This window comes from Archocentrus centrarchus, chromosome 20 (genome assembly GCF_007364275.1).
Source record: "Archocentrus centrarchus isolate MPI-CPG fArcCen1 chromosome 20, fArcCen1, whole genome shotgun sequence".
NCBI classification, from domain to species: Eukaryota; Metazoa; Chordata; class Actinopteri; order Cichliformes; family Cichlidae; genus Archocentrus; species Archocentrus centrarchus.
Window position 1 is genome coordinate 30,195,058 of NC_044365.1, and position 27,304 is coordinate 30,222,361.

The 27,304-nt window shown below is 40.9% G+C and overlaps 2 protein-coding genes across 4 annotated transcripts; one reads left to right on the forward strand and one right to left on the reverse strand.

Moving 5' to 3' along the window:
* Window positions 1-519: 519 nt before the first annotated feature.
* Window positions 520-11,633, reverse strand: mtmr6 (myotubularin related protein 6). Its single transcript, XM_030756492.1, has 15 exons — window positions 11,430-11,633; window positions 9,358-9,489; window positions 6,755-6,917; window positions 6,471-6,628; window positions 5,781-5,909; window positions 4,472-4,606; window positions 4,172-4,304; window positions 3,933-4,042; window positions 3,674-3,799; window positions 3,522-3,571; window positions 2,313-2,406; window positions 2,103-2,209; window positions 1,695-1,829; window positions 1,460-1,586; window positions 520-1,208 (listed from the first exon to the last, which is right to left on the reverse strand). The coding sequence occupies exons 1-15, from the start codon at window positions 11,451-11,453 to the stop codon at window positions 852-854; spliced, it is 1,980 nt and encodes a 659-aa protein (XP_030612352.1). The 5' UTR covers window positions 11,454-11,633; the 3' UTR covers window positions 520-851.
* A 1,374-nt stretch (window positions 11,634-13,007) lies between these two features.
* On the forward strand, window positions 13,008-27,149 carry nup58 (nucleoporin 58). 3 transcript variants are annotated; one of them, XM_030756568.1, is made up of 14 exons: window positions 13,008-13,150; window positions 14,410-14,570; window positions 14,663-14,695; window positions 14,822-15,097; window positions 15,350-15,518; window positions 15,672-15,737; window positions 16,231-16,405; window positions 16,735-16,814; window positions 17,041-17,159; window positions 17,408-17,490; window positions 17,641-17,842; window positions 24,158-24,241; window positions 24,975-25,073; window positions 25,529-27,149. In XM_030756568.1, exons 1-14 carry the CDS (start codon window positions 13,134-13,136, stop codon window positions 25,696-25,698), a joined length of 1,734 nt encoding a protein of 577 aa, XP_030612428.1. In that variant the 5' UTR covers window positions 13,008-13,133; the 3' UTR covers window positions 25,699-27,149. The 3 variants fall into 3 exon arrangements, with proteins under 3 accessions (XP_030612428.1, XP_030612427.1, XP_030612429.1); XM_030756567.1 differs by lacking the exon at window positions 13,008-13,150 and adding an exon at window positions 13,374-13,776; XM_030756569.1 differs by lacking the exons at window positions 13,008-13,150; window positions 24,158-24,241; window positions 24,975-25,073 and adding an exon at window positions 13,376-13,776.
* Window positions 27,150-27,304: the final 155 nt, after the last annotated feature.

Consider the following 27,304-nt stretch of genomic DNA (forward strand, 5'->3'; position numbering starts at 1 on the left):
TCACTGCAAGAAGCAAAATAGGATCAATGAGAACTACAGCTGGCAGTTTGTATAATCAGTATTGTACATATTTTGACAGCAACACAGTTTTTGATCTTCAGGCTCTGCAATTTAAGATTAATTCTAAAATAATAGTGTCTACATTAGCATGTCAGTATTGAATGCCTGATTTTGATGAAGCTTTTTAGAAAGGCTGCATCTTCCACACAATTCTTTCTGCATCTATGTAAACCTACTCTAATTAAAGTTTGGCTTTTGTGCTATTATATATTTTATATATATATATATATATTTTTCCCCCCCTTTCTTTTCTTAATCAGTCAGATCAGAGCAAAGTCAGCTCACCAGCATCATCAGATTAGGCTGGATTTCAGCTGTTGGATGAAATGAAACATTTCTCAAGCCAAAAAATGTGATTTCCTGTATTTTCATGCGAAGAATATCAAGGCCGTGTACTTCAAACATGCACAACTGAAAAAACACTTGCAATTGTTTGGTTTGTTTGTTGATGAATTTATTTTCTCATTTGATTCATGAATTTTTTTAATATTGCTTTTCAACATTAATAAAAAAAAAAAAAAATGAGCTATGTTTTTCCACCGTAAGTGCAGTATATGACATAATAATGAGGCTTTCCATAGAGATTTTAGACTACACAGACACACAACTTCATCCATTCGGCCCATTCAGGGCCATTGCGTAATCAGCACATAATCATTGACACACACACACACACACACACACACACACACACACACACACACACACACACACACACACACACACTTTCAGTAAGCTCTCTTACTCGGTTGCTCATGTCCCTCAATATCCCACAATCCCTCTGTTTGGTTTTAGCAGGTCATACGTGCTACACCAAACTCCAGGCTGACAACAGCTGGCTCTTCTTTGACCAGCTCACTGTTATAAGTCCCCTCCAGCTCTCCATAGCTCTGCTTCCTGCTCTCAGTGCCACTGCTTCCCTCTACTGTCCGCTCTGTGTCCGTACTCTCGGTGGCCTCCTCGCCCACCTCCTCCTGCTCATCCTCTTCCTCGTGATTCTGCACTTCTTTGTGGTTGATTGGCGCTCCCAGGATGAGGGAGTCGGGACGTGGCGGGAGGCTGTGGGAGTTGGAGAGCTGATCTCTCGTGGGAGGGGGTGCAGGGGGGTCGGATGTCGCAACCGGGACCACACCAAGCTGCTGCAGCCTCTGAACCAAGAGAGCATGATAAGACACCTTAGTATGTAAAATTCCACATCTTCCAAATACAACAGTGGATTTGTTGTGAAAATTCATTTAAATACTCAAAATTAAGCTAAAGTTTAAAGCCGTTGTGGGAAATAAGATAAATGTGCAAAAAAAAAATGGAATAAATCTGCAGCAACTTTCAGACAGCATTAAATTTTAACTGAGCTAACTTAAATTCATGGGCCACTGTACACAAAGAGAACAGCACTCACAGTCTCCAGGGCGTGCAGCGTGCTCTCTGTTTTGCGGCTGTTCTCCTTCAGAGTCAGAACGGTTTTCAGGATAGACTGACGAGGGTGCATGGACCGATCAAACTGGTGGTACATATTCCTCCAGAACCTTTTGAGCACAATTTTACACATGTAGATAAGATTCGTATAAGGACAACTACGAAACATTACTATACAGATAGAAGCAACAGCAAAAATGTGAACAAGCTGTACTGACTTGAAATGATACGGCAGGGTGGAGGGCTCGAGCACAGGATGTGCTTCAGAGTATGCGGGGCTGTAGAAGGGATTCAGGTAGTTCTGTTTTTCACTCATTAGAAATGCCCACAGGGAGTGAGTCCGCTCTCTTAGCCTGCAACCCGGAACAGCAGTTAGTCACATACAGCATGTTGACACAGTCAACTTGGTTTGTTCATTGGTTGGCTCACACCCACACCCACATATCTCTTTGTATCCCGGCAAAATGAGAGATTACACATTATATTCCTGCTATTGGGTTTTATTGATTCAGTGATAACAAATCTGTCAGAGGTGCAGCTTCTTTGAGGTTATGCCAACAGAGGGATACATTTCAGAGTTGCACTTTGGAAGACAACTATTTGACAAATCCGTGCGTTCGACTTACTGCAGCTCTTCTCTCTGCCTCTGACTGTTGCCGAGGAAGTTCCCGTATTGACAGGAGTGAACGTGTTCATGGATCTGCAGCAGGAACCACTCGCTGAACTCAAACGCCTAAAGAGAGAACCGCGGTTAAATAAAAACAATAAAACATACCACAGATAATCTTTGCAGATGTTATATACATGTCACACAGCTCAAACCATGCCCCACTCACCTGTGGGAACTGCTCAGTCAGGTGCCAGACGCACTCGAGGAATTGAGTGAAAATAGGCGACACTTCCTTTGGGTCTCCATCCAGCTGGTCACACCTGAACGCACACAATTCAAGCAGAGTAATAAAATACTGCCAGCAGCCAGTGCTGCCCCTCAGCCTCCGTTTCAGAATCTTTAGGCAGCACAAATCCCGTGGAAGCCCAAACTCTAGAACACATAATTACCAGGTCTCAGTAGATCTTAATGGGGTGCATATGAGGTTTAATTTGAAAATCGTAGGGGGCATCCAGGATTTTCAGAAAACTTGACCTTTGACCTTTACTTTGAGGTGAAGGTCGCCGAGATTCAAAATCATCCGAATCTTTTAGTAGATGCTTCTATGGTGTGAATTTGAACATCCATCCATCCATCCATTTTCTTCCGCTTATCCGGAGCCGGGTCGCGGGGGCAGGAGCCTAAGCAGAGAAGCCCAGGCTTCCCTCTCCTCAGCCACCTCCTCCAGCTCATCCGGGGGGACCCCAAGACGTTCCCAGGCCAGCCGAGAGATATAATCTCTCCAGCGTGTCCTGGGTCTGCCGCGGGGCCTCCTCCCGCTGGGACATGCCCGGAACACCTCACCCAAGAGGCAGCCAGGAGGCATCCTAATCAGATGCCCGAGCCACCTCAACTGGCTCCTTTCGATGTGGAGGAGCAGCGGCTCTACTCTGAGCCCCTCCCGGATAGCTGCACTCCTCACCCTATCTCTAAGGGAGAGACCAGCCACCCTTCGAAGGAAACTCATTTCTGCCGCTTGTATTCGCGATCTTATTCTTTCGGTCACTACCCAAAGCTCGTGACCATAGGTGAGGGTAGGAACGTAGATCGACCAGTAAATCGAGAGCTTCGCTTTTACACTAAGCTCCCTCTTCACTACGACAGACCGGTGCAGCGTCCGCATCACTGCAGAGGCAGCCCCGATCCGTCTGTCGATCTCCCGCTCCCTTCTCCCGTCACTCGTGAACAAGACCCCGAGATACTTGAACTCCTCCACTTGGGGCAAGAACTCGTTCCTTTGAACGAATTTGAATTTGAACATCCTAGATCAAATCGCTCTCAAGTTAACACGTTCACAAAGCTGAAAATTGGCTGCCGCCGACAACCCCATGAGCCTTTCTAGGCCTGAAAAACGCCGAACTCTGCAGCACCCAACATTTTCCAGCTGAAACCTCACCTGTCTGCAAACTTGTGACCAAAAGAGATCCAGTCTTTCTCTATCAGTACCTAGAAGAAAAATAAGAGTGAGGATCAAGTTTGAAGCACGAGATCCACAAACAAAGAGCAGTATGCATGCACACGTCAACACGATGTGTCTGCGGCCAGTACCATAAAGCCTTTAATAGTACGATAGTAAGGGTCCATGAGCAGCGCCCCCAGGGCGCAGACTTGGGCGGTTCTGTCCCATCCATCTGAGCAGTGAACCAACACACTGGCTCCTTCAACTGTCACCGCCTGGGTTTAAGAGTGGAAACAGACGGCAGAGGAATGTGGGTATTTTTAAAAAAAAAAAAAAAAAAAACAGCTCCTATCGATCTGGACTAGCAGATATAATACACTTAAAGAAGTATGAAAGGGAAACATTTACCCTGGTGAGACAGACAGCAGCATCTACTATAGCCTTGATATGCCGCAGCCAGCCACTACTCTCTAGTCCCACCAGATAGTCACTCATGGAAAGTGACCGAGTCCCAATCACTGAGAGATCAAAGAGATTTCAGATTACTGCACTGACTGCCTTCTATTTAAAAAAAAAAAAAAAAACAGTTTTCATAAACATCATCATTTTTTTTCTTTGGGTGTGCTTGTGCATAATGGCTGTTTAACCTTCCAGCAATTTCTGCAGGCTGCTCCGCATGACGTGGATGTTTTCAATGCCAACAAACTGGAAGCGGATGTTGGAGTAGTTGTCCTCATTCTCGTAGCCTTTACCTGCGGCTCTGTTAGCAAGGGCGTTCAGCTGTGGGCCAGAAACAAAAAGAAAAGAAAAGAAAAGCTCAATAACTGCAACTCTGTTTTCAAACTACATTCATATAGTGCTGGACGCACATACAGGATATTTAAAATCAAAACCAACTTGAACACTGCTTGTTATGCGGAGAAGTTGTCTGGCTATCCCCACCTTACCTTTGGCCTTGTATCCATGACATACAGAAATCGGCTGTTGTGATTGGCTTTGCTGATAGCCTGCAGCATGCTCTCATCCTCGAGGCATCGTGCACTGAACCCAGAGAGGGGCTGACTGCAACGGCACACTGCCGCCTGTCAGGGTGAAGAGAGCACAATGATAAAAACAAGGAGTTATAAAAATAATAAATATACTGCTGTTAAAATATTCCCTTCAAACCAGAACATTTGAGGCTGCATTACTTCCTTCCAGTGGTTAGCTATAATGGAACAACTACAGCTCCCAGGAGTCTCCTAAAGCCTAACAAAATTATTTATATCAAACTGACAAGGAGGTCAAATTTTAGTAGCAATTTGTCAGCCGTTTTACTTTTTAGGTTAAACTAATAACATAAATATAAACTCTTTAGTTCTCTTTAAAAGAGAAATGATAATGCCATTTTGTAGATAAGACTTTATTAATCTCACAGTGGAGAAATTCACCTGTTCCAGCAGCAGTAAGACAAAGTGAGATAAAAAAAAGAGCAACAGGCAAAAATCCAACAAAAACCAAACACAATGTTTGCTGTGCTTGTGTGCGTCAGGTTTTTCTAGTTAACAGTGATTAGTCAAGACAAGAAAATGTATTGATGTGCGGCAGTGATTAGATTACTGGCACCTGCATTCTCCTAACTGCTGTTTCACCTGAAAATCAGGATTCAAAACTACGCTGCGTGCTTTGGATGGGGGTGTGCTGTCTTGTTTGCGTTGACATTCGCAGAAAAAGCAAAATCTGTTCATCAGTCCCGCTGACATTTTGTTAGAGAACATTAAAAAAAAAAAGATGCAGATTTTCCATCAAATTTCATAGACCCTTGACAGTAGTTACTAATAATTTCTGTGATCTGGTAACGTTTCTTCTACTGCCAGCGAAAGGTCAGAATTTCCATCCATACATAAAACAAATCTAATGAGCAGATGTCATGAAATTTGTTAAGCAGAGTACAAATCCTTTCCATGTTGGACATTTTATGAGCTTTGCTGCAAATCCACCCTTGGCAAAAATCTCAACTTTGCACATGTTAATATGCAATTCCCGACAGGCGGGTTCCCATGATATTTGCACTTTGATATAACCGAAAGAGTTGACCCCATTTTCAGTTTAAGCACTCCTACTTCCATTCTGCTAGAGCCACCTCAGAAATACTAAGATCCAGATTTCTCATCTTGCTCCTTGTGCTCAACAACTTGCTAATGAAAGATGAAATACAACAAGCATGACCAAAAGAGACCCAAATAAATAATGTAAGTGGTTACAGTTTTAAAGTACCTTCTTCTCTTGGTAGAAATAAGTGAGTACAGGAAAGCGCCCTTTGCTTCTGAACTTGGAACTCCCCACGATGATGGGCTTACTGGCAGTGATAGGAACATAGAGGTCTCGTGGATATGTCTCACACACCTGAACAAAAACACACACACAATGCATCAAAAAAAAAAAAATACCAGGACTCACCCTGTTGTTGATGATATATACAAGTATTGCCAACAGTTCACATCAACAAATATTCCTGCTGAAAATTCCTGTGTTAAAATATTGACTAAAAGAGTAAAAAACTATAAAAGGCATTATGTACAGTATTACTGAGAGCAACAGTGGCTTGAAAGAAGGCGTCCAATTTCTACTTTTGACTTGAAGGCCTTTTTTGTCCATCATACTAAAGATGGAGCTAACCAGCAGTGATGCTCCAGCGCCCTCTTCTGGACCATTGCTGCAGCTGTGGTTTGAGTGATTTGCATCCCTTTCTATGTTCTTCTGGCAACTCATTTCCATCTGCAGCCATGATGCAGGCATGCAGACAGTCAATACACAGAAATACTACAAGTCAAACCCCAAATTACTTCATTACTTTGTAAAAAACAGATCTAAGTGGTAACCAATATCAGAAACTGTCAAGAAATCCAGATTATAGCAGGACAGAGCGCTTGCTTGTACTAATAAAAGTTCTATTTTATTATCTACCTTGTAGTCCCTGTTGACATCAGTGAGCTGCCATTGGTCACAGGGAACGCCCATCCTCTCAAACTCTGCCCCCAAGTCGATAAGCTGCCATCCTTCCTCTCTCTGCTGGTCATTTTGTTTGGGGTTGTAGGAGAAAGCATAAAGCTCTTCATAGCATACTGCACAGAGGAAAAAAACAGAGAGAAACCCCACAAGACTGTTTAGTATGTAATTCCATCTCTGTCAACTATTAACTGGATGGGAGGAATGCCTAAAATAAACAGATCATCCATATATCAGAGAACCTGGCCGTAGAAGACGCAGCAGTGAGCTGTAGACGTCGTGGCAGTCTCTTTCTCTCTGTACCACAAAATGAACCACCCTGAAGTTGCGACACTGAATTACCAACGGACAGCCAGAGGTGGTCAGGGAGAGCTTCTCCACAGAGGCTATATGATGATGCAAAATCTGCAGATAAGGAGAGAGGAACCAGGCAAAAAAGAGAGGCTGGTGATTCACAGAGGATGGATCATTATGAATTAGTTTAAACAAAGTCAACATTGCAGCTTTACTCTTTAGGAACATCAGTTCAGTTCAAAATTCTTCTAGGAGGAAATCAAAAGTCAGCAGAAATCAAGTTTTCCAGTCTTCTAAGATCCAAATTTGGTGAGCTTATGTGAACCGTAGCTTCAGTTTCCTGGTCTTAGGTGATCGGAGTGGTACCCGGTGTGCTCTTCTGCCGCCGTAGCTCATCTGCTTCAAGGTCTGATGTGTTGTGCTTTCAGAGATGCTCTTCTGCATACCTTGGTTGAGTTTCTGCTGCCTTCCTATCAGCTCAAAGCATTCTGGCAATTGTGCTCTGACCTCAGGCATCAACAAGATATTTTCACCCAGAGATCTGCTGCTCTCGGGATGTGTTCTGTAAACCCTAGAGAGAGCTGTGTGGGAAAATCCCAACAGATCAGCAGGTTCTGAGATACTCAGAGCAACTCTTCTGGCACCAACCACCACATTCAAAGTCATTTAAATCACCTTCCATCCCCATGCTGGTGCTCAGTTGATGTTGCTGCCATGTGACTGGCTGATTAACTATGTGCATTAATAAGCAGTTCAATAGGTGTGGCTGGTGAGTGTTATCTGCTACATGAAAATAATGAAGAACAGATAAGATGTGGAATATTTAAAGACGTGGATGAACATGTATTTTGAACAGAAGAGTGCTATAAAAAGCTCAGTCCACTTTACCAAGTAATCATGAATTATTTTAATATCGTACAGAAGCACAGAGGGCAAGAGGGTCAGATGCCACACATCACCATATTCATGAGTGCATTTTGAGTCCTACAATCATAGGAAATCATAAAGATGCACATTCATCAGCGCTGGGAATGACTAGTGGGACACACAGGCAAACAAAAGCATGTACACACACACACACACACACACACACACACACACACACACACACACACACACACACACACACACACACACACACACACACAGTGTAATTGCTGATCCCACCAGCTGTACAGACAGGCAGTAACTCAACTGCTGTTTAATCATTTATGAGGCACACAAACATTCTAACACACTCTTTTGATGCACAACAAAGTTACTTTGAAATTACTCCACAACACACACAGTGCTGAACAAGACACACACACACACACACACACACACACACACACACACACACACACACACACACACACACACACACACACACACGGAAGGCCAGGGACGTGCAGCTATAAAAGTGCACGAACATGTTCAAATGCACATGAAACAGGAAGGATGGTGGAAAGGAGGTCATGGCCCAGGTTTTGCTGCACAAAGCATTTTAAACCACGATAATGTTTCCACAATGTAGGCCAGTCACTAAATACTAGAGTTTTTTCTTTTTTTTTTACCTGGATTCAAACAGTGCAATGCAATTGTGTCCACTCCGAAGTAAACCATTCCAGCAAGTGTGTAATATGTCAACTGGACTCTGTAAAACCTATTAAACAGGGCTAGGCGAAGTGTATGAAGTCATTATCACAAATCATAACTCTAATCAAATCTAGCAAATCACGTGTTGAAATTCTTAACATGAGACCTAAACTGCTGCAACCAATTTCCCAGTATTAAATAACCTCTTGTGTTCAGTGGCTCCTCTAGGCCTATTGCAACATGCATCTCTCATAACCCAACACTGCCACTTTGCTGCTACTGTACCAGAAATAAGTTCATCAGCAAATCTGAATTTTGCACGCTAGATGTTATTAACCTAGTTCTTCCAGTGCTCTGACAGCGATCCTCTTTCACATACACACACACACACACACCATGTGTGCACATTTTGAAACTCTACCCTGCTTCCTTTTACCACACATTAGCTTTCATAATCTCTCTCTCCTTCCAACAATAAACTCTGTCCGGTTGCAGGCTTCCTTTTAGCGGTCACATTAAAAACTCCTCATGTGGCTGCACAGAGGCAAGAGCAGCGTCACCACTGAAGTTCCAGTTTCTTTATGGCTCCCATTCATTTGCATCAGAAACATCTGTGGATAACGTGACCTCTATTGCATGCTTTCGGTTACCTCTGGGTTTGGAGATCCAAAAATATGCCAGCTAGCTCCTGGCAGCTACAGTAATCATTTTGCGAGCAGCTACCGGCAACATTGCACCGCACTGGTTCCTCCAGCGAAGGAGTGTATTAATAACATTTTGCAGGATGATAAATGTTAATTACTGGACTAAAAAGAGGCCCATATTGTCTAACAAGCACACTTAAGTTTGCTTGAAACTGTACGATCCATTAGTATAATATTAGTATAATGTTGCATTCACCTTAGTGACATCCACATACAAGTACTGTGACACCTGCACTACTGGAGGTATAGTCGGCACCAGAGCTACTCACCCAGATCTCCTGTCCAGCAGAGGCTGAGTTGTTAGAGCTGCTCTCCACAAAGATGAGATGCGTGGCTGTGAGGTACAGTGTGCCATGTGTGGATTTGTTGCTGAAGCGATCCAACAGCCGCACCTGCTCCACCTGCAAGGACAGAAACACATACTGGTAAGACCTAAACCAATCAGGAGGACGCTTTGCTTCTTCTGCTGGATGCACTGAAAATACAAGAGACAGGATCTTGCGAACGGGGACGCCAACTAATCCCGGCCACCTGGCCCTCACTATCAGCTGCCAGGTTTTTAATAACTGCAGTCACAAGTGACATTTTCTGCCACCACCTTAATAAATAGACCACCTGGCCCTTAATTAATTCTATCGTATCTACCTTAAGTCAAACACAACTCATTATTTTTACTTCCTTCTTAAGAATTCATATTCAATAGCTGCAATAGTGAAGGAAAGAGCAACTAGACAATATTGCTAATGGACTTTTCTCTGCACTGCTGCATCTATTTTATTACCTTTTGCATCACTGGGATACGACACATTAAAACAAATGCTCCAGCCAGCTACACGCTGCAGTCAAATCGCAACTGGAAAGTCACTGTTTTTGGACTGTGCACTGCTGTCAGCGCTAACTGTGCAAATCTGTGATTCATCACACTCGCTGCTTCCGGCTGACTCAGACATCCTCCTCTTGTTGCCGTTTTTCTGAGATATGATGAAACGACCGAGCCTCTCTCTGTCTCCCAGGAACCTGAGGGTCGCAGCGCTGTCATAAGTCGGCTTTTTGGAACATGAAGGAAGTCAGTGGCGTGTGTGTGTGTGTGAGTGAGTCAATGAGTGAGTTAGTGAGAGGGAAAGAGATCGCCTCACACTATCTCACAGGGAACTTAATGGTAGAATTTGTGTTTACTTCTTTTATAAACTGATGCACTTTAAACTATACTTTTGCATTGCATTCTATAAAAGCATTCACCTGATTCCTACAGTGAACAATAAGCAGCTTGTGTCTTTTTTTCTTTAACACAAAGTGTTAACAACGTTTCTGGCATTTCACAAAAGCAATAATCTCATCTGATTTCATAATCCAGACAAACAACTGAAAGGTGTGGAGACAGATGGGGAACACCCATTCTGCAGGCAATAACACCCACCCGATCTCAACATCTTTTTTTTTCTCCACTGACAAATAACATAATTATCCCTGAGCCTCAAGAATGATGTCACAATGCTGCCCAACATGGTTAAAGAAAAAATACACATGTTAAATAAAATTAGGCCCACTGAGGCACCGTATGGCAGGTGAAAGAGAATGAAAATTACATTTGACTGGCTGGTGACAAAGGTCCATATGTATTTGGACAGTGGCCCGTTTTTGGCTCTTTGAACACCTGTATATTAGATCTTAAAGGATCCTTGATTTAAGGGTTAAAGGGCTTAGCTCGTTAGCAAACACAAAAGCAGCAGCAGCCACTTAAGTTTATTTTCTAGCAGTACAGGCCTGGCAGGGCTAAACCTGTGCTGCAGCACTGCTCGGGTCTAGCCCTTTTTTTTTTTATTGGTAGGTTTGCTTTAAGCCTGGTCTTCTGTGAGTGATTTAGAGCCCAGCCAGGCAGTTATACAGCTGAAACTGTTTGATTACATATAAACAGTGCTGCCAGTCTCACGGTGATCACCCCCCTCAGCCTTTTTGCCATACAGTCATACCTGTGTGTTTCCTTTCCTACTCTAACACACTGGATTTATTGGCTGTATTGACAGTGGCAAGCTGTAAATATAAATATATATAAATATAAATATCAGGGCGTGCAAGTAGTAAAATTAGATAGAGGAAGCCCGTCTATCTGATGAACGGGGGAAACAAACGGCTCATTGATGCTCGTCACGTCTGGCTTTTGGAGCCGCTGGCGACACCTACTACCCGTCACGACATAACGCCGATTCATACAAATCCACCCCAAGCACTAATAACCAGCAAACCGAACCACAGTCGAGGCTTTCAACACAATCGGAAATGGACAAGGCCGAGCTGCTGACCGTATCCCATCCATTTGCAGTTAGCAAGAAACGTTAGCTACCTTTGGCGTTCGGATATGCTCCATTTTCCCCCCTCCCGAGACGAAACAGCTGCCAACGACTGCAAAGCTTCAGACGACACCCTCCGGATCGAAATGTACCATTGATGATATGACAGCTTCGACTCCCGCACAAGCCGCCTTCACTTTTTCCGAGGCATACGATATATGTTTATTGTCAATTATTTTTACTCCATCCGCGTAAAGTTCGCGCGAAGCACGTAATCGCTTGAGGTGGTGGGTTTTCAAAATAAAAGCCGAGTTAAAAAAAAATTTAATTTCACTCGTTTAACTCTTTGGGGGTTTGTCCTTTGGATACTTCAGTAAGAATTTTCACAGGGAAAATAGAGAAAAGATTGTGGTAATTCATGAATCTGGCAAAGGCTACCACAACCTTTCTAAAGACTTAGGTCCACAAGAAGAAAAACTGTCTACTTCTTCTTTCAGCTGCTGCTTTTAGAGGTCGCCACAGCAGATCATCTGCCTCCATCTCACTCTGTCCCTCGCATCCTCCTCTGCCACACCAACCCTCTCCTTCACTACATCCACAATCCTCCTCTGAGGTCTTCCTATGTTCCTCCTGCCTGGCAGCATATTCAACATCCTTTGCCCAGTATATCCACTATCCTTCCTCTTCGTATGTCCAACCCATCTCATCTCTACCTTTGTCTCCAAACCGCTCGACCTGAGCTTCCTTTGATGTAGTCATTTCTAATCCTGTCCATCCCGGTCACTGTGAAAATATTAACATCTTCAGCTCTGTTACCTTTCTGTTTGTCAGTGCCACCATGTCCAAACCATAAATCACAGCAGGTCTCACTACCACCTTGTAAACCTTCCCTTTCACATTTGGTGTGTTATCCCATCTGTCAACTCCTTCATCACCACTGCGAACAAGACGGGGTGTCACTCCAATTTAAACACATGCAAAACTATTTTACAAACCCACACATCACAACCTGAATAGATATTAATAATTTTCACACAAAAGCTTTTGAAAAAGCTTACTCTGCATGCAGATGTCTAAAAGTATTTGTGAAATTCATTTCATGTACTTACAAGTTATTAAATGTGTGCGCACGAAGCTCCTGATAAGACATTTTGCACAGAGCAAAACAAAAAAGAACAGCATAACAGCAAAAGAAAAAGCGAAACAACGAGACAAGTGGTGAAAAGCTCAAATAATAATGTTTGAGGTGAAAATTACATTAAAAAACACATTTGCAACATATTTACTTTGATACAATTTTGATTTTGACAAACTATTTTGGATACGTTAAATGTGTGCAACATTCAGCACCCCTGGGAATTATACACACAATGACAATTTTGCAGGAAATGAACAAAAGGGTATGTGACAGAAACAGCATTGTGCAACCAGCTTTGGAAATACATGAGTGTAGCCTGAGCGATTAATCTAATGTGGCCTTCGTTAAGCTTTTATTTAGAAAGAAATGCCGGATTCAATTTGCGATCTTTCGTTGAAATTGACGGTTTTTAGACATCCGCTGTCCGGGAGTGCGAGAGTTGAAACCATGCGCATGCGTGGCACATCACGGGATGCAAAATCTGCGGGGACGATGGGTAACGTAGTTGGAAACAAAAACATTGCCCTCAACCGTCTTAGAGCAAGTCCCTAACTGGACAGTCCGTGCACTGCAATGAACCTGAATCTGTCCAACATGTGTTTTTAAGAGTGGCGGGCCTATGACCGGGACTGGAAGGTATTATAGAAACTTTTAAACAGCTGAAAATTAATTTTAAGTTGGAGGACGGTCTTGAAAAGACGCTCCCGCAAGTTTATGGGCAACTGATGAGATGAAAAGAACAGGTTCAACAGAACCTATTCTTTTTTTTTTTTTCTGTCCGGCTCCTGATCCACACTCCAGTCCAGTAGTTGGCGATAATGCACCTTTTGAGCTGTTCAAAAGAAGAAGCACTACATTACCCGAAATGCACTAGTATTTAGGACATACCAGGCGGGGAATAAGAAAAGTGGTGTCATGTGAGAGTGTACCCTCCGATAATTGTCAAGTTTACGAATCTAGAAGCAGAAGAGCAGGTTTGGTAAACACGACAGGCTGCAGCAGAGCAGTTTGGGGTTCATGTGGAAGAGCTTGTTTCCGAGTCCGAGGATGTTCCGGTGAAGACGGGACCGCGGGTTCGGCCCTCACGCGGGCGTCAGAAGCTAACCGTTAGCTGTGATGTTTTCACAAGCCACTCGAGTCCAAATAGTCAGTTGCTGTTGACTGTGTGCCCTTTAAAAGAAAATGTCTGGATTTAACTTTGGCTCGGGGACTCTTGGGTCCACCAACACGGGTGGAGGATTCACGTTTGGGGCCGCAACCAGGTAAAGGCAAATTTCACATAGCCGGCTTAGCTAACGTTAGCATAGCCAAAGGAGTCCTGGCGTTAGCGGATAATACAGCTTGCAAATTTCCAAATGAGTGCTGTTTAGGTTGTTTTCCGAACTAAACAGCAGTTTCGGGTTTTAGATGAAAAATCTGAAAACTCATGTAATTTCAAACGCTGCATATGTAGGGCGAAGCGCAAACATCCGCGACTAATTAACCAGTCAAAACACGTGTGTTTTGGCTGGGTTGTCCTTGTAACTACTCTGGCTTATGATATCCAGCGGCAAATCAGATGTTGGATTCTGAGCTTTAACTGAGATTTATCAGGTTTAACTCTTGCACACTGCGGGTTGTCATGAGAAATGTTTGCGGTAACAGTTGAAATACAGTATGCTAAATTGGATGGACTTTCATTTGAAAGATAACTTAAAAATTTGATTGGGGTTAACGTTTGTCTTCAAATCGGTAGGTTTTCTTGAAGAAATTTAAGATCCTTCTACTTTCTACTACAAAATGCTAGTAAAATATTCTGTGTGCTGTGAAAATAACACAATGTTCATCCTTTATTAATTTGCGATTTGATATTATAGAACAATGTATGTGACTAATCTTATTACTTTTTTCTTAAGTGCTCCTGCGGCCGGTACTGGTGGTTTTTCTTTTGGGACAGCTTTGGGTACAGCAGGTGCAACCCCTGCTCCCACCACCAGCACTCCATCTCTTGGCCTAGGAGGCAGTCTTTTTGCTCAGAAACCTGCTGGTGGATTCTCCTTCAATACACCTGCCTCAAGTAAGAATGTGCTGTAACAGTGAAGTAAAACTATATGTGATTAACATTTCTCCCAGTTGCCTGTCTTATGTTGGGATGTTGTTGTCTTTCAGGTGCTGCTGCGCCCACTACAGGCCTTACATTAGGTGTGTGTGTGTTTCTTTATTGGGGTTTATATATATATATATATATATATATATATATATATATATATATATATATATATATAACAAACAAATAAATAAATCTTTTTTTTCTTTTTGTCTTCTCAGGTGCCCCAGCTAGTACAGCTGCCACCACAGGCTTTAGCTTAGCCTTCAACAAGCCTACTGTCTCAGCTGCGCCGTTCTCCCTCACCGCTACTACCACCTCTTCGACAGCCCCCGCTGGGACAGGCTTAACGTTTAGCTCTGTCCTGACCTCCACAGCTCCACAACAGCCAGCAGGCGCTGGCTTTACCCTTGGTCTCAGTGGCACGACGACCACCACAGCATCCTCCACAGGTTCATCACTGGGAGGAAGTCTCTTCTCCAGCACTGGGTCTACAGGTGAGATACAGTCAGTTTTACAGGGTGAAGCACTTAGAGCTGATGTGTTTATATACATAAGCAAGTATTCAATGCAAATGAAAGCTAATCAGAAGTCATCACTGGCATAGAGAAAGTAATAATTTTTAATTTCTTTTGAATTGGATAAGCAAAGTGTGATGATTAGGTAGTACAGTGACTACGTAGAAATACTGAGTGCTCTTTTGAATGAGTTCTCAGTCCTGTAAACTGTATGCTTACCTCTTGTTGCAGGTTTGGGTCAGACCACTCTTGGAGCAGGAGGCGGGTTATCGTTCAGTTCTCTGCTGGCAACCTCCGCAGCATCATCAGCAGCTCCTGCTCCAAGTATTGGCCTGGGTGGAGTCGACTTCAGCACTTCCTCTGAGAATAAGAGTGATGCATCATCTGGCGCTAATGCACAGTACGAACTGCTGACCAACATGATCCTTTACTATGTTTTGAAATAGAAATGCTGTGATGCAGAACAATAAGTGTAAATAACCATTTACTGAGAGACATTCAGCATCTCACTCTGTTCATTATCACTGACTATTCCTTTCTTTCTCTCCCTCAGGGACAGTAAAGCTCTAAAAGATGAGAACTTGCCCCCAGTTATTTGTCAGGATGTTGAAAATTTTCAGTAAGTATTGTATGTGTTATCTTTTTTTTTTTTTTTTTTTTTTTTTTTTTTTTAAGGTTGAACGCAGCACTATGACCCAAACCAAATCTTATCCAGTGAGCTGTCTAGGCCTTCCCCATTCTGTGTAAAATTCCCTCATGAAATCCCAAATTTATAGAGGTTTGAGTAGTAGCACTTTGAAAGCATACTATGATAGCTTTCCATATAAGGTTATCTGTTCCAACACTTGCCCACAATAAAATGGGTGGGTTCAGACTAAAGGCGCTATCTTATGAACCGTGTATCAGATCCAGATGTAAATACCTGGAAATAAAAGCTGAGATGTTGATCTTTTGTCTCATATTCATCTTTTAGAGTCAATCCTAAATGGTTTCAGTCTACAGCAAAAATAACGGGATTTGCCTCACTGTTCCAATACTTTATGGAGGGGAGTGTATCTCAGAGGGCTTTTGTCATCTGCGACTGATTCCTTCTTTGCTCCATCCTTTTGCAGAAAATTTGTGAAAGAGCAGAAACAAGTTCAGGAGGACATAAGCAGGATGTCATCAAAGGCCATTTCTAAAGTCCAAGATGATATCAAGAGCCTCAAACAGCTTCTGTCTGTCAGTGCAAGCGGCCTGCAGCGCCAGGCTTTGGCCATCGACAAACTGAAACTGGAGACAGCGCAGGTAAGAACAGTGTATCTGTGTTGGCACAGGTTCTTATGTCTGCGCATTTTTGTGTTATCAAGTTTCAGCAAATCAGAAGCTCACATTACAAACCCTAAGTGTATACATGTGTATGTAGTGTTGCATATTATCAAAGTAGGGATTCACAAGGATGCTCCAAGTTATATACAAGTGGTCATTTCCACCAAGCATCTGTAGATAGACTGAAATATTATAAACCTTAAAATGAGATTTCTGTTCTCACAAACTAAAAATATGAAATTTTCCCTCAAAACCGTAACAAAAAGCTTTTTTAGGTGTTTGACTTTCTGCTTTGCTTTGTTGTGAAGGAGCTGAAAAATGCTGACATAGCACTTCGTACACAAAAGACCCCTCCTGGACTTCAACATGAGAATACAGCTCCGTCAGAGTAAGTAAGCTATTGAATAAAAGCAAATCTGAGGTCAGCGCGTGTGAAAAGTTGTTTTTTATATTACTTTTGAATATCATAAGACATGGCTTAATGGATTTTTTTTTTTTAATTTAAATTGTATGTTTTGTCAAAATGTCCTCTTAGTAGTAGACCTAAAAAGTTAATTATGGACACTGCATAACGGACTGAGATTTAAACCATGTGGCCCTTTTTGTGTGTTTAGTTATTTCCGTAGCTTGGTAGAGCAGTTCGAGGTGCAGCTGCAGCAGTACCGGCAGCAGATAGAAGAGCTGGAGAACCACCTGACAACCCAGAGCAGCGGCTCCCACATCACACCTCAGGGTAAGAACACATTTGTGTGGCTGTTAACATAACCCTGGTCATGTTAAAGTTGAGATTGATCCTTGTGTTACATGTTTCATTGGCAAACAGGCTACTGATCCAGTCAGTTTTTTTTTATTTAATATAAAAATATGACTTCATGAATTAAAAAAAAAAAAAATTATTTATTTTTGGTCATTGCTTCCATTCCATTTTTATTGAAGTACATCAAATGTGTACTGAGACATTATTTATGCTTTTATTTGCAGATCTGACCATGGCCATGCAGAAGTTGTACCAAACATTTGTTGCACAGGCTGCCCAGCTCCAGTCTGTCCACGAGAATGTCAAGGTCAGTTTATTTCCTCCAGCTTTCTCAGATAATAAGAGTCTCATCTGCACTGTTTGAAAGTTTGTTTAATAATTTTATAGGGCTGGGTGATGAGGCAGCTGTTGCATGATCATTTAACTTGTCTTTTTCCTCTGATGTCTTGTGGTATAGATTTTGAAGCATCAGTACCTCTCCTACCGCAGAGCCTTCCTGGAAGACTCTACGGACGTCTTCGAGTCTAAACGAGCGTCTAACAGGAAATGGCAGAGCACGCCACGAGTCACTACTGGGCCTGCACCGTTCTCCAGTGTGCCCAATGCTGCAGCTGTGGCCATGGCAGCCACTTTGACCCAGCAACAGCAGCCAACTCCAGGTCTGACTGCCTACAAGTTTTAGAAAGTTGATCTCCTTTGTTAGGAGAATAAAAGAGAGGAAGGAGAATCAATAATAAAAGCAAGTTGTAGAGTGGACAGGATCGGTGTGCTCTTAACACATTTTGGTAGCAAATAATTCAGAAGGGTGAGACAGGATGAGTAAAACTAATTAAAATGACAACAGCCTTATCTGGTGTTGAGGTGACTGCTTTCTGTAGTGAAAAAAAAGGTGGCGAAAGGAAGAGATAAGACAAATCTGTTGCTTAACTCTGACAGGAGACATTTGTGCTGCCTTACCCTCTTGTGTCTGGCTCTCGGTTCGAGGGTTGGAAATATGTATTTTATGCGCCTTATAATACTGGAGTGAGGACATTAAATAGATGGCTCCAGTGCAAAACGAACACTGAAACACTGAAAATTCCTCCTGCTAATTTCTCTCTTTCTCTGTGCCCTCTCTAATGGGATACTAGTGCAGCTTTATAGCTGACATCAGTGGGGAAATTGCATAGTGGTAGAGAGAGTCTAGAAATCTCATTTTGACTCTAGAAACTTTTAAACCTCAGTTTTAGGGTTTTATTGTGTTAAAACGATGCTAAAAATGAGCCTACTCAGTTAAGGTTGTTGTGTAATGCAGTTTGAATGATTAATACACTTGCTGTGATTTTTTTTTTTTTTTTTTTTTTTTTTTTTTTTTCTTCTCCCCCCCCCCCCTTATTCTCTCCAGTGGTTTCTGAATGATTAGTCCAGATAATGGTGCATCTTTAGATTTTTGTCAGGTCAGTCTGAGTGGTGGGTTGGTGTACGTCTGTTGTAATGCAGCCCCTGCATTCTTTAACCCAAATAAGGTCTCAGACATGTGGGGAGCGCCAGTTAATCAGACACCAATTCAGCCGTTGCCGTTTTTCCAGTAATCTAATTTAGGCCTCGACCTACATTGTAGAGAAACTTTGCTCTAAATAATTGAGCATAAAACCTTAAATGTAAAATGTGACTATCATGCCACTTTTTAGGTTCTTTCTACCTTCTAGTAGTAAAAACAGTACTATTACTAAATAATGTTCTACTCAGCGTCAAGCATAAATACACAGATGATTGTATTGTTTAATAGAGATCGGCATCAGAGGGAATTGGCATTTTCTAGGACTTAAAATTAGCCCCTTATACTGATAACTCGAGGATGCATAAATTTAATATCATTAAACAAATTACAACCAACATAACCTTAAGAATATTTACTTCAACATCTCTGAGGTGTTCAAATTTTTAGCCATTTCTGTAGGCTTTGGTTTGTTGGGTTGCAGTCCATTTTACTGCATACAATGAACACTCGAAGCTCCTGTGTATATTAGCATGTTTTTGAGATCTTTCTTGTAAAGTTAAAACTCAGTTCAAAAATTTTAAAGCAATATATTAATAGGATTACTTTGTAAAGGCAGTGAGGTTAAAAAATGTTCCTGGTCTTTCTCACAAAGCTCATCAGATGTGCTTTGACTGTTATCACGTCTGCTGCCCACAAGTTGTTTGCTAATTTTTTTTTGTAATATTCACATACGTTTGACCACGTAGTCGGGCATGCAGATTCAGTTTGTTTTATTTATATTTCATATATATATATATATATATATATATATATATATATATATATATATATATATATATATATATATATATATATATATATATATATATATATATATATACACAAACTATTCAAAGATGTGCCAAATAGGTATGGGACTATTTTACTAATCCATTCCTTAGCCACAGTTTACTGGGGTGGGGGGGTTGAAAAAACAAAACAAAAAACACTTAACACACACACACCACAGTCGTTATGATTGTGTGGTAGAAGTGCACACTACCTTGGTGCCTGCTGTTTTTTGTTATTTTATTTAATTAAAAGCCAAATCATTTTTTGATTATTTGTTAATTTTATCCATATGTGCTCTGGGTGTGCTAGCTATCCAGCAAGGCTGTAATATAGTTTTAAGACACTGCAAATTATTTGTGTCTATGGTACTTGATTGCTTTATTAATTTTGCAAAACTCCCATTTCTTTTGCCATTTAGTAGACAAAGAGACGAAGCTATCTGATAGAATAAGCCTAGTCACAGACTAGCGTATTTATTTACCTATTTATTTTTTCTGCTTAAAGGTGACATTCAGCTTATTTTGTTACTTTGTTAAAAATGTTGAAAATTTCAGTCAGTTTCACATATGTGCAAATAATCCCAGTAAACCAAAAGCTCACATTTCAGAGCTGTAAATGAAAGTTTTCAAACTTTTTTTTTTAACTCATGTAACTGTATGTCATAAGTAAGGAAGCTTATTTCTGCCACTGAACTTTTTTTTTTTGCTATCCATAACTAAATTTTGACATTAACTCAGAAGAGGAGAAGAAATTCTTTAATGCCATTGCACATTTCCATGCAATGAATGAGAACACCATATATATATATATATATATATATATATATATATATATATATATATATATATATATATATATATATATATATATATATATATATATATATATATATATATACACAGAAAGTAGCATAAAATATAATCTGCATCAGTTGACCATAATAATTAAAAGCCTACTCCTCTAGAAACTCCATCTAACCTAAAGTAAAACAAAGTTTCAACATCAACTACGTGGCATTGATTTTGTAAACACACCACATCAGCCAATCAGATAATGGTATTCACGTCACGTGACCTCACCGGTCTATTTTGAGGAAAAGTCAACACCAGAATATCCTTACAAAAATCACAGATCGAGCATGTAATGCATTAAAATTTATAAATTAAATTATAATTGTCAATTTAAGATGTTTTTACAGCATAATGATGCAATATATAGAAGATCTCATGAATACGTGTTGGTTTAATCGGGCAGAAATCATGTGCATTTTTCATTCATTTTCCGGTGGCCATGATGAACCAGCCAGTCAGACCTCCTAAATTCCGACGCTCCAAAAACCACTTTCATATCTACAGATTTGAATGAAACTTCATCAGCAGGAAAAAAGACTGGATTAAATTCCTGCATACCTTTGAATCAATACTATAAGTCTGAACTGTGACTTTATGTTGATTGAATTGGAGCCAAATCTTCAACGCGACCAAGCTGAAATCTTGAACCAAACAAAAAAAAAAAGAGGGCCGGTGTCCTGCAGGTTTTAGATGTGTCCCTGATCCAACACACCTGAGTGGCTGAATGGCTGAATTACCTCCTCAGTATGCAGTCAAGTTCTCCAGAGTCCTGCTAATGACTCTATATTTGATTCAGGTGTGTTGTGGATGGCATTTTTTTTTTTTTTTTTTTTTTTAAGTGGCAGAAACAAGCTTCCATACGTAAGGGATAAGGGAGGGATTGTCTTTATGGTCATAGCAGCCCCACTCACCTCCTTTTAAGTTTGTTTGAGAGGGGCAGCCAATCAAAAGAAAGCTGGCTGAAGGGACAGTGGCCTTGAAGGGAGATAAGCTAAAATGCCTTGTTTCAGCCAGTGGATGAATGGAATGACACGTTTGACGGTCCTTAACCATGCGGCAGGCTGGAGTTTTCTTCTGGTAGATTCACGTTTGACCAGTACACATGCCAGATGAGCATGGCCCCCCCACTGTTTAGATTACAGTAAAGGTGCCAAAAGACTCAGGACTGAAAATATAAACTAAATATCAGCTGTAATTTGAAAAGAAGTCTTTAAGTTACTCCAGTGGAAGGGAGGCTGGTAACAGTGGAAAGCCCTGGTCACTTGTTGCTGGCCTAAATGAAGTTTTAAGCATTGTGAACAAAGAGCTGAGGTTGGAAGGTTCATTTACATTATGAATTCTCAACAGCGACAGTAATAGGATGCATTATCTCACTGTTCAATACCTTGATATATATGGCTGGTTTGGTTGTAATAAAGGCCATACCGCTGTTACTTGATAAAGTGATTTCACTTAAGGGCTACTGTCAGTGCAACAGGGCTGGATCATTTCACATGGAGTTCATTCCAGAGAAAATGTGGAGTTAAAACAGCTGTTCACAGGTTGTGATTTCAGGTATTTTATCCAAGGTGATGGTCCTTTGTACAGACATTTGCTTCTCAAATCTGTGAAAAGTCTACTTTGCTGTTGGTTTGACTGTTTGGTAGTTCAGAAGAGAACAATTTTTGCTGCTCACACTGGTCCATAAGTACCAGTGAGATACATTAGTGCCAAAAGGAAACAGGTCAATGTGGCCACATTGGGTGTCCACGTGTCTTGATTGTATAGGGGGTTATTTTTCCCACCATTTTCTCATCTTAAGGATATAGTGTTGCTTGTTGTAGATACCTGTGAGAGCTTAGTAGTATTGGCACTCAGAGGAATAAAGATGGAAAAACTGTAGTTGAACATGTTGCGATTATAAACCGCACTCACTACCAGCAGTCATCTGCATATTGCAGCTGTTACGGTGGTGTTTGGCGAAAACAGCCTAATCGATGGTTTGGTTTTTAATGAAGAAAACTGCTGCTTTCAGACAGTCCGGTCCTCGTGTCAAACAACGCTAAAGTTTTATTTTGTAGGATCTAAAGGCTGAGGTGGGTGTCTGTTACAGAGAGTCCCAATCCACAGGCATCCAGAATTTGAAATTCTGTGCAGTTTTGCTCACACTTTAAAATATTGTCTTCCACATACAATAATGCACAATAATGACATATAATATAATAATTATTGGTCTGTTTGGACTTTAAAGGTAATTGTGGATATTAAGCCACTTTAATGCTATAAAATGATAGTAGGTATCTTATCACTGTCAGTTATATGTATGCAAATGCCGTATTTTGAGTGTGATTATAACAGCTGGAGTTGTTCCCATTTACCTCCTTTAAAAAAAAAAAAAAGAAAAAAGTGAAGGAATTCATATGTGACTTTATTTTTTAAATGTTAGGCACACTGCTGGTGTCACAGTTTGCCTACAGGACTCAACATGAGTTACTCAGTAGTGAATCTGAATCATACCTTTTGGTATCTTTTGTTTTTCTATGCGTTGAACTTGAGCACAACAGTTCACAGTAACGGGCCTGATTAGTTGACTGAATGTTGCTATTATCTCTTAAACATTTCCACATTCTTTGTCATGTACTTAGGGTACATCTATTTTTATAGTGTTTTTTGTTGTCGTTGTTTGTTTTTGTTTTTTTAAAGAGGTATCACTATTAAAAGGTGCGTTTTGGAACAACTAGAATTTACAAAACTGAAAACGTTTTAGGCGTCACCTCTGTAAAGTCAGACTTGATCCAGCAAAGAAGAGTTTGTAGCTTGTAGTTATCCACAATGCAGCTTTTGTGTTCAAAAATACATGTAAAATTGTCTGAACAAACGTGACAAAGGTCCTTCAGTTTGTGTTGGACGGATGACTCGAAACTTGACCACACTGACTCCGGCAGGCAGACTGAACCAAATCACTGAGTTTTCTTTTTTGACCAGTTAACACTGAAAGGCAGCCGTGAATGCCATTTTCACATTTCTTATCTAATTCTCCTGTTCTTTTACTTGTAATCGTGTGTTTTAATCTTATATATCCAATGCCTGTTGATACAGTATATTTAATCTACAATATGTTGTGCCTTTTTAAAGATATAATCAATAATTGTGTGATACTTTTTTCTTTTTTTTTGGACATATGCTAGTTCATTCACTCTCAGAAATCTTGAATTTGGAAACTTGTCAAATGCAGTAGCACTTAGCAATTTACAGCCACTTTCTTTTGTTCCAAACTGTTTGTGTTTTATGTAAGTGGAATTGCATATTTAATTGAAAATAAATCAGTTTTTAAACGAAGAAACGCTTGTCCTTGTTTCTTTTTCACTGAACTTGTTTTAACAATGCAGACTAATTGGAAACCTCCCAAATCTGATAAAGATAATAGAACGCATTAAAAAAAAAGACAAGTTTCTGAGTGAAAGAACTAGCTGTGCCTTTTTCACTAGTTTGTCAGCAGTGATAAATGCGCTGCTGATTCAGTGGAACATTATAGTTGAAAGCTTTTCTAGTAGTAAAATACATATTCTTATGTACTTTGTGAAAGCCTGATACATTGCCTAATTATTGTCATATTTCAACTCATGTCAGGTTGCATAAATCAGTTAATTAGATGCTGCAGTCTTTTGACGCCCCTGTCAGCGCAATCGGTATATTTTCTTAGAAACAATGTCTGCAGTTGGTTCAAACACTTAAAAAAAGCTGTCAGCATAACAGCAGTGCAGTTTATTTTTTTATTTTTTCCCCTCACACAAAAGAGGAGTAAAAGCCTATGCTCTCTCTTTGTGCCTTAGGGACCCAGGCACCTTTGGGGGCAGGGTTTGGAAACCCCTTTGCCTCGGCATTGGGCACTAGCTTGGGCTCTTCTACCCTGGGAGGTATTACCTCTGCCTTTTTGCTTTTTTTTTTTTTTTATGAATATTTTCTGTTTTTTGCTAGTCCCCTACATACTTTGCTATTTCCCTAATATGACCTGGTGGTTAACTCAAAGTGGCTTTTTCTTTATTTTATTTTTTTAGGTTTTTTTTTTTTTGAGTTTGGTTGTATGTCAGACTAAGTAGCTGGTGTGTATGTGTCTGAGAGAGTGGTGCAGTCAGAGCTTAGCCGTTTTTCTTTTCTGTTCTGCCTTTTGCAAGGAGTCAAGTGCGTTCACACCACAAGAAAACTGCAATCCTATCGCACAGGTTTTACTTTGTCAACAGTTTTTACCCGATCATAGTGAAACGCTGGCGTTAACACACAGGCATGTCAAATTGCAAATCCACTTGACAGTGTGGAAGTAAGTGGTCTGAGCGCACTCAGTCTGTTTTCTCATAGTTTGGGTATTTGGCCAAATCTGCCGTTTCTCTCCCTTTGGCCTTTGCTTTGCGGTGTAGTGCACTGTGAGTCCTGTTTGATCTGCAGTATTTGGTCAGGAGTTAAGCAGAGTGTGGTGCTGTGTGGGTTAGTTTGTGGCTTTTTTTTTTTTTTTTTTTTTTTATTTATTTATTTTGCCTGCTTTTGTTTGCTAATGCCTGCCAGTGTGTAACTCCTGAGGCACTTTATGTTTTTGTATCTAGTGTAGGCTGTGTGCTTAGACCAGTCTGACTCCCATGTCGCTCTCTCCCACAGGTTTTGGTGGTGGGCCAGGATTTGGTGGGGTGGGGACTGGGGGGTCTTCTTTTGCCTTCTCTTCCACCAGTAAGCCCACAGGAGGCAGTCTGAGTGCAGGTACATACATGCTGTTTAAAGCACCTTAACACCTGGCCCCCCAAACATGACAGCAACAAAGAATAACAGCACAGTTTGTCATGTGTATGAAAGTACTTCCTGAATTGTGATAATACTCTGAGTTGTAACAGTTTCTCATCAGTGTAATGTAAATTGCATTGGATTAACTTTGTATTTCCATGTTTTAAAAGTTGCTATGAGCGTCACAGCAATGTGTAAGTGTAAGCAGGCTTATACACAGGCTTACAGACCTTGTACATACAGTAAGTGTGCTGGAACTTTAAAATCTGGGGTTTTAAAGTAGGACAACAAAATGCTTTATACAAACTGGCAAATACAAGGATCTGAATTTCATCTGACCTTCCTTCCTCTAACACTCTGTCCCTCCATTGTTTATGCTTCTCCTTCAGTTTTCTCGTATTTGACCTTTTCTGTTCCTTCTCTTGCTTTACTAGGTTTTGGTAGCACCAACAGTTCAGGCTTCAACTTCAGCAACCCTGGCATCAACCCCTCGGTCGGCCTGACGTTTGGCGTGTCTAACCCACCTGCTGGAGGCTTTGGCACAGGAACACCCCTACTCCAGCTGAAGAAGCCACCAGCTGGTAACAAAAGGGGCAAGAGATAGAAACAGGAAACGATAGAACCGTGTGTCTGAGCAGCTGACCAGCTTTGGGTTTGTAGCAAGTACGGCCCGATCTCCCAAAAGCATAAAAGACAGTGCTAAAACGATCATTATCCAGTTACTACTGAGGAAATGTAAATTTGAGGAACATGTCAGGGAAGTGACGGGCTTTAAAGCAACACTGGAGTGTCCATTTGAATCATCTGGAGCCATTTGCCCGTGATACACGCAAAAATTCGAGCGGTATCATTTGTCATGCTCTATTCTGAATGGTCCAGTGTTCTACATGCATTTGATTCCTTTTGAATTTCCCCACATTCACATTTTCCTGTTGGATCCAGCTCAGCAGAGATTAGACTACATGGGTGACTCTTTTTTTAGCAGTGATTAGTGTTGCTCTTGGTAAGGAAGGTGGACCCAAATCTGTGCAGAAGACAGTAGCATGTAAAGACAGAATAAAATAGAGTTTATATAAATTTAAGCATGGATTGGCTCATTTGCATTGCTTCAGAATGTTTTCTGTTCACTATGGTCTGTGGTGCTACAATGCTTTTGGGAATGCCGGATCATTTACAAATTGCTCAGTTACCTGTGAGGAATTGCTTAAGCCAGAATATTTTACAAGACAGACATGTTTTTTTTTTTTTTGTTTTTTTTTTACACTTTAAAACTGATAGTCTGGTTCTGTTGTGCTCCACAAACTGTCAATAACAGAAATGCACTTGAGCGCTTCCCAAATTGTCACGTGGCCCAAGGTTCGTCCAGGAAAGGCTAAGATGAGGTAAAGGGAAAGAAGCTTACGGGGTAATATTTGGTTGGGAATAGCAGAGTTCCTGTCGGAAAGTATCAAAGGAGTGAATAATCTGATCCTAGATAGTTTTATAGGCACAGGAGTGTCCAGGGTGGGTTTTTTGGAGCAGCACAGTTTTATTTTTATATCAAGTAGAGAAAGACGTGAGATTTGAGTGGGGGGAAACGGGGTCTCGAACTTTGAGCTCACATAACCTGTGTTGTTTTTTGCTACTGTCCATCCTCATTTATTAATTAATTTTAGAAACCCCACCCCCCCTGTGTACTATTGCAAGAATGTGAGAGAAGAAATGCTGTGCTCTTTGTATTACATGACCCTCATTAGAAGTTAAATTGGTTGAATCTGAAAGGGATTTCATATGCATATTGTACCTGCTCAGTTTCTACATGTGCTAGAACAATTTTGCACTTTTCAGTGTATGTGACCTGACAGTGAATAGTGTGAATGTGCATGTGTTTGTCGCACAAGTATGAAATTGTCTCTCTGGTCTAATCATATGTTTTTGTTTTGAGTATTGGGGCTGGTCGGGGGTTGAATATTCTGCTTTTTTAAAACTGTCCATGTTGTACTATTATTTTCTTATCCCAGTCTGTGGAATCCTGTATTTTCTAGAAGCTGTTTAATAATAAAATCTTCAATATGATGTTTTGCCTGTTTATGGCATCACTTCAATAAATGTGTGTTGACACAGAAAAGCCCTGTCATTATTGTGTTACATTTCACCTGCTTTGCAGCTGCTCTTCCTGTTTTTGATATGCAATTTGAACTAATAATTTTCTAAATTGTGGTACATAGTAG